The 6,712-nt window shown below is 49.8% G+C and overlaps 1 protein-coding gene across 1 annotated transcript; it reads right to left on the bottom strand.

The window, feature by feature from the left end:
* Window positions 1-499: 499 nt before the first annotated feature.
* selenoe (selenoprotein e) lies at window positions 500-2,704 on the bottom strand. Its single transcript, XM_030371330.1, has 4 exons — window positions 2,534-2,704; window positions 2,188-2,264; window positions 1,385-1,463; window positions 500-841 (listed from the first exon to the last, which is right to left on the bottom strand). The coding sequence occupies exons 1-4, from the start codon at window positions 2,654-2,656 to the stop codon at window positions 698-700; spliced, it is 423 nt and encodes a 140-aa protein (XP_030227190.1). The 5' UTR covers window positions 2,657-2,704; the 3' UTR covers window positions 500-697.
* Between the last annotated feature and the right edge of the window lie 4,008 nt (window positions 2,705-6,712).

The raw sequence follows: 6,712 nt of genomic DNA, 5'->3' as shown, positions 1-6,712 counted from the left end.
GACATAACATAAGACACTCCCCTCATATCAAAACAACATAAATAAAACATAAGATCTCCCCCCCAACCAATTCCCTTTTTATTAAAGGTGCTTAATAAATACATTTGATTTGATTAGATTAGATTAGCATTTTACAGACCCATACAATGGATAGGGCGATTAGTAGCCTACGGTCCGTTGCTTCTTGCTCCTTCGTGAAGGGTGTTACACCCGAAAGGACATCGGCCCTGGGGGGAACGTGTCCCCTGTTCTCCCCGACTACGGTCTGGGAGCCAAAGAGAAGGAAAGGTGTAAGATATAGGCATGCAGAGGCGGGCCGTACTATTAGGCAAACCAGGCATTGCCTGGAGCCCCAGGCCTAATAGGCCTTTTGGGGGCCCCCAAAATTCCTCTTTATATTTTGTCCCCATATTTATTGTTTTTATAAAAATCTCTTAACAATAGTAGCATCGGGATAATGAGCCTATATTGGAAATTGGAAAAAAAAACATTCTTTCAATGGAGCCAATTCAAATATTTATTATCATAACACCACATATTTTTCACAATTTATATTTTTGAGGTGGGGGACGGAGTTCGGACTGCGCAGCCTGTCGAGGGGTTATCGGAGTGGGGCCGGGCTGACAGTTGAGCCTTGGAGCCCCACTCGTCATTAAGCGACAGGGCTGCAGCAGCGGTCCGCGGCCACTAGGGGTCCTCAGAGCTCGTCTCTGGGGGCGTGCAGGGGGAAGTTCTGGAACTCCTCGGGAACCTCCTCTCCCTTCTGGCTCCTCCTGTAGAATCCGCGGGCCTCCAGCAGCTGGCCGATGGCGTCCGCTGTCATCTCTTTCACAGGGACCGACTGATGGGAATGAGTTAAAAAATGCCTGCAATGAGAACTCTCTCTCTCTCTCTCTCTCTCTCTCTCTCTCTCTCTCTCTCTCTCTCTCTCTCTCTCTCTCTCTCTCTCTCTCTCTCTCTCTCTCTCTCTCTCTCTCTCTCTCTCTCTCTCTCTCTCTCTCTCTCTCTCAGAAAAAAGAAAAAAGAAAAAAAACGCTTGTGCAGGTAATAATATAAACAATAACTGACATTTAATTTAAATAAAAAGGCATTCATTAAATTACATGAATCCATTTACAGAGGCATGGATGTTATGAATATTAATAAAGAGATGCTGAATCTGTGTTTCTAAATATGGTCTGGAGAAGTCTCTGAGGGTGTTTGTGTGTGTGTGTGTGTGTGTGTCTGCCTCTACCTCTCTGTAGCCTCACTATCCAATTGAGATCTGCTCTGAGAGCAGGGTGACTCCTCCACAAACATCTCAACCATCCTCCCCTCGGGATTCAACCTGCAGCCTTTACTGATGAGCAAGGCAGACCAAAATACCTCCGGGCTTTCACCTCACCTGCACCACCTCGTCCCTGTCATCGTAGAAGATCAGACGGGGCTCCTTCTCCTCCGAGGAATCATACTCCAGGTTATGGCTAGGGTGGAGATTAAGGAAACGACAGAGCATCAAACAGAAAGAGTGAGAGAGAGGGAGGGGGAGAGGGGAGAGAGAGGAGAGAGGGGAGAGGGGAGGGAGGGAGGGAGGGAGGGAGAGAGAGACTGCAGTTCTCCCTGGGAAACACCAGCCCCTCAGCACCTGGTCTCCACACCTGGTCTCTGGGGTGGTGAGCGTAGGAAGAGCAGGGGGGGTGAGCTCTCAGCTGGCTACGAGCTAGGTAGCAGCCTGGGGCCCCCTGTCTACATCTAGGGTCCCCGTGTCTAGGTCTGAGATCGGAGGACCCCGCCGTCTGGAGGTCTGGGGACCCCAACTAATACTTTGTTGTGCCTTCGCCTCCCGCTTCTCCCACATCTGCTCCAACGTGAGCAAACTGACACCACCCCTACTCCTAATCATATTAGACTGTAATCCCCCCCCCCCGAATGGCCCCATGTGCAGCGCAGGGGACCCCAAGAGGGGTCCCCTAGAGGGGTCCCCAAGAGGGGTCTGGACCACCAGGTGTGGAGGCACTGTAGTCTATATAAATCTATATATGGGCATTGTGCTGCACATACTTAACATATTGTATTGTGAGTTACTATCACAGTCTCGTTTTCCATGAACGATGAATGGCTGATCAAATCGATGAATGAATGAAATAATGAATGAAGGCACACATTCACCGTCTAAATAATGGCTCCACGGTCACAGAAGGAGGATACTACAGTGCCCAGCGCTCCATCAGGAATTGGTGGAGTTCCGGCATCTTCTTGATGCTTCACCCGACCACGCTGGGAGCCTGGGAGCACATGACAGTTGACAGTCAGCCGATATAAATCATGCTCCTATTCAGACCAAATGCACCCAAGACTGAATACACGCCAGCCCCATAGGGCCAGACTCGACACCGCATCCTGAAACACGATTAGTACTGACAGGTTCGGCAAAGCCTTATTGGTGGGTTGTCGACATGCATCGCGAGCACGGCTGTCACACGTCAAGTGGGTTCGGATCCCCGTTCATTCAATGAGCGGCTTGAGCGGCTAGAGCGTCGCCGCCGGTACCTACCAGCAGTTTCCCCCGAGCGATGACCCGCGTCTCTTCCACCGGAGAGTGGCTGTCATTCCCTGACGCGTCGGCGGAGATCGCCAGAATCACGACTAAGTAAAAGGCCCACATTTTACGACACATGTGTCTGTGTCAGGCTGTCAGCCTCTCTCCAAGTTAATTCAACTACTTAGGAGTACAAATTGTATTGAGTACTTAAGCATATCAGGAGGGGTAAACCATTTTTTTTAAGGGGGGTTGAATCCAGGTCTTAAGTAAATCCATCTTTTTTATTTTCATCTAAATAATTGTTAATAATTACAATCTGTTATGACCTGTTATGCAACTCTAATTTGAATGCCACTAATGATGCCTGTGTCTTTGATGTTCTGTTGATTTGTCTTTCAAAAAGCTAAACTATTTCCCCTCTGGCAAACTTCATGGTTTATTCCTTTCTCCCAGTTTGTTTAGTTGTCAGCGAGGCTGAGCACATCTGTGCTCTTATCGCCGTTTCCCATGGCAAATGATGACATGGCAAGTAAGAGCCAGATGCATTCCCTACATAACCGAAAACCTATTTTCTGTTCAGAACTCCAGAATTATAAACATAGGGGGTTTGCATAACACAATGCTGCAATGCTACAATCATCTGCTTGTGCTTATTCACAAAACCACAGAGGCTTCACGGGGTTTTGAGCACCACGACGGTGGAATAACAATGTTTACTCATCGATGTTATTGAGAACACGCATACTAGGTCACCACTAGAGGGCAGCAGCGCCCACCCCTCCGTCTACTGGCAGATGGGCGGGTGAAATGTACTTCCAAAGGCCCGGCCACAGACAATTGTGCTTCCAACAAAAATAAGCTGTTCCTTACTGGAATTCTGAACTAAATCCATCTCCCCTCTCTATCTGTTCCAGTCACCGAGCTCCGAAACCTAGAGTGTGGCGCAGATCGGTGTCAGCTGCTGGTGATGCATGAAATGGCAGCCTGTTTCTCTGTCCGTCTGTTTCTCTGACCGTGTTTCCCACCACTGTTGACCAGCCAGTCTTCCCATTGTCACATTGTACGGTATTATGTTATATATTTATGTTGTAAAGGGCTTGAGGGAGATTTACATTTACATTTAGGGCATTTAGCAGACGCTTTCATCCCAAGCGACTTACAATAAGTACATTTGTCAGAAGAAAGTGGAACAATATACATTCCCTGTCTACAACAAAGATAGCTAGGATAAGATGCTACACGATGCTAGGTACTATTTTTAAGTGCAAGGACGTACAGCACACAATAACTCCTCAGTTAATGGAAAGTTGAGGAGAATGAGCAGCCAGAGAGGGGTTTGGGTACGGCTGTAGAGAAGGGGAGAAGCCTGGAGTGCAGGCACGGGGAGCTGGGTTGGGGGTGGGGTGAGGGCTGGAGTGGCTCCTTAGCCTATATGTGTGGATGCATACCATATGTGTTCACACTACTCTGCTCCAGCAGCTTATAGCGCACACTGCCAAAAATGTTATTACCACTAATCTGCTGACAATGGGAAAATGAATAGTCATGTGTAGAATGAAGCCCCAGAGACGATGAACAATAATTCAACCCGTATTTATACTCTCCAACTTTCTTATTGCTAATTGAACATTGGAGAAAATTCAGTGCATGGCTATGAACATTGTTATGCAAAGGTAGCCGACATTAATCTATTTTAGTTTATACTTCTGGAACATTTATCCAACTCTTCCACGCCTGAATCATTTTCTTACAACTTTCTGGATCTCTCTGTTTCTGCCTCTGTCTCCATGCTATCTGTCTGTCCCTGCTTCTGTCTGTATCACTGTCTTCTGTCTGTCTCACTGACTTCTGTCTTACCCTGCATCTTTCTGTCTCTCTGATATCTGTCTGTCCGACTGATATCTGTCTTTCTCCATGCTATTTGTCTGTCCCTATTCTGTCTGTCTCTCTGACTTCTGTCTGTCTCTCTGACATCTGTCTCTCTGACTTCTGTCTTTCTCTCTGACATCTGTCTGTCCCTCTGACTTCTGTCATCTGCCTGCTTTACTCTCAGTTCTGAGGCTGTTACCTTTTTCCCAAACTCATCAGTCAAGAGCCTTTTAACACACACACACACACACACACACACACACACACACACACACACATACACACACACACACACACACACACACACACACACACACACACACTTACACACTTACACACACTTACACAAACACACTTCCTGGTCTGCCAAAAGTTTCGGAAGCGGCCTCCATAACAGCAGGCCTTGCGTGGGTGTGTGTGAGTGTGTGTGCGTGCATGCGCACGTGGGTGTGTGTGTGTGTTTGTGTGTGCATGTGTGTTTGATCCTGTCTGAGTCCCGGGGCTGTGGGGCAGCCTGTCTGCCTACTGTAATAAAGCGTTCTCATAAAGAGGAGAGGCCGTGGTGGTGGTGGAGGAAGTCGGGGGTGGAGGTGTTGTGGAGGGTGGAGGTGTTGTGGAGGGTGGTGCACTCTGGTAGGACGTGTCTTAATGGTGATCGGTTTGTTTAAGTGGGACCTCTGCGATGCACGCTCCGTGCCGCGCGTGTGTGTGCTGACCCTGACTCGGAACATCTGGAGGTTCTGCTGAGGAAGACTCAGAGAACGTCAACAAACAAACCGGGATCGGCGGGTAGATGAGCTGGGGACATGAAGAGCTGCAGCCTGCAGGAAGGTTCCTCTGGTTTGTTAGTGGGTGCTGGGCGCCACATGGAGGGAAGTGGTGGAAACCTCCCCACATCTAGTGACCATGGAGTGACGATGAAGTGACCATGGAGGGACGTAAATGGGGAAGCATCGATTGCCTCCATGGAATTAAAACATCATCATAATGAAGGTGAAGTCCTACCACTTCCGTGTTATCTCAACACTCGCGCAAAAAACACCCTGACGTAATTCACAAGTCCTAAAACACGCACACAGCCACACACACACACACACACACACACACACACCGAACAACACACACTTACGCACACATACACACACACCCAAGCACTCAAAAACGAAAACACAAACACATGCGCACACAACCAACTGTTAACCTTGACTCTGATCTGCTTCTGATAGCTGCAGGCTTAACACAAAACAGTTTCATTGGTGGAGTGTTTCTGAGTGTTTACATATTACATTTGTACATTTGTCATGCATTGTGGTGACAAATGTACATGTAGGTGGTGACAGAGTGACAGGTAGGTGGAGGTGACAGAGTGACAGGGAGCTGGAGGTGACAGAGTGACAGGGAGGTGGAGGTGACAGAGTGCCAGGGGGGTGGAGGTGACAGAGTGCCAGGGAGGTGGAGGTGACAGAGTGCCAGGGAGGTGGAGGTGACAGAGTGCCAGGGAGGTGGAGGTGACGGGGAGGTGGAGGTGTGACAGTGCCAGGTAGGTGCAGGTGACGGAGTGCCAGGGAGGTCGGAGGTGACAGAGTGACAGGGAGGTGGAGGTGACAGAGTGACAGGGAGGTGGAGGTGAGTGACAGGGAGGTGGAGGTGACAGAGTGACAGGGAGGTGGAGGTGACAGAGTGACAGGGAGGTGGAGGTGACAGAGTGACAGGGAGGTGGAGGTGACAGAGTGACAGGGAGGTGGAGGTGACAGAGTGCCAGGGAGGTGGAGGTGACAGAGTGCCAGGGAGGTGGAGGTGACAGAGTGACAGGGAGGTGGAGGTGACAGAGTGACAGGGAGGTGGAGGTGACAGAGTGACAGGGAGGTGGAGGTGACAGAGTGACAGGGAGGTGGAGGTGACAGAGTGACAGGGAGGTGGAGGTGACAGAGTGCCAGGGAGGTGGAGGTGACAGAGTGCCAGGGAGGTGACAGAGTGACAGGGAGGTGGAGGTGTGACAGTGCCAGGTAGGTGCAGGTGACAGAGTGACAGGGAGGTGGAGGTGACAGAGTGACAGGGAGGTCGGAGGTGACAGAGTGCCAGGGAGGTGTTGAACTGACATCCACTGATTCGTTCTCTCTCCTCTCCTCTCTGCTCCTGCTCTGTCCTGCCCCCCCCCCCCCCCCCCCCCCCCCTTCTAATCTCAGCCCGGCTAATCAGAAACACATGTCTTCCCATAAGGGCTCTGGTCTGGTCCTGTCGGCCTTTCCAATAGCGCTCCAGTCATGGAAGCACATGGATTCAAACACACAGACAGACACTTGGTCACACCCAAACACACAC

Source organism: Gadus morhua, chromosome 11, assembly GCF_902167405.1.
Source record: "Gadus morhua chromosome 11, gadMor3.0, whole genome shotgun sequence".
NCBI lineage: Eukaryota > Metazoa > Chordata > Actinopteri > Gadiformes > Gadidae > Gadus > Gadus morhua.
Note: the sequence above shows the minus strand (reverse complement) of the source record. Positions and strands in the feature narration are given on the sequence as shown.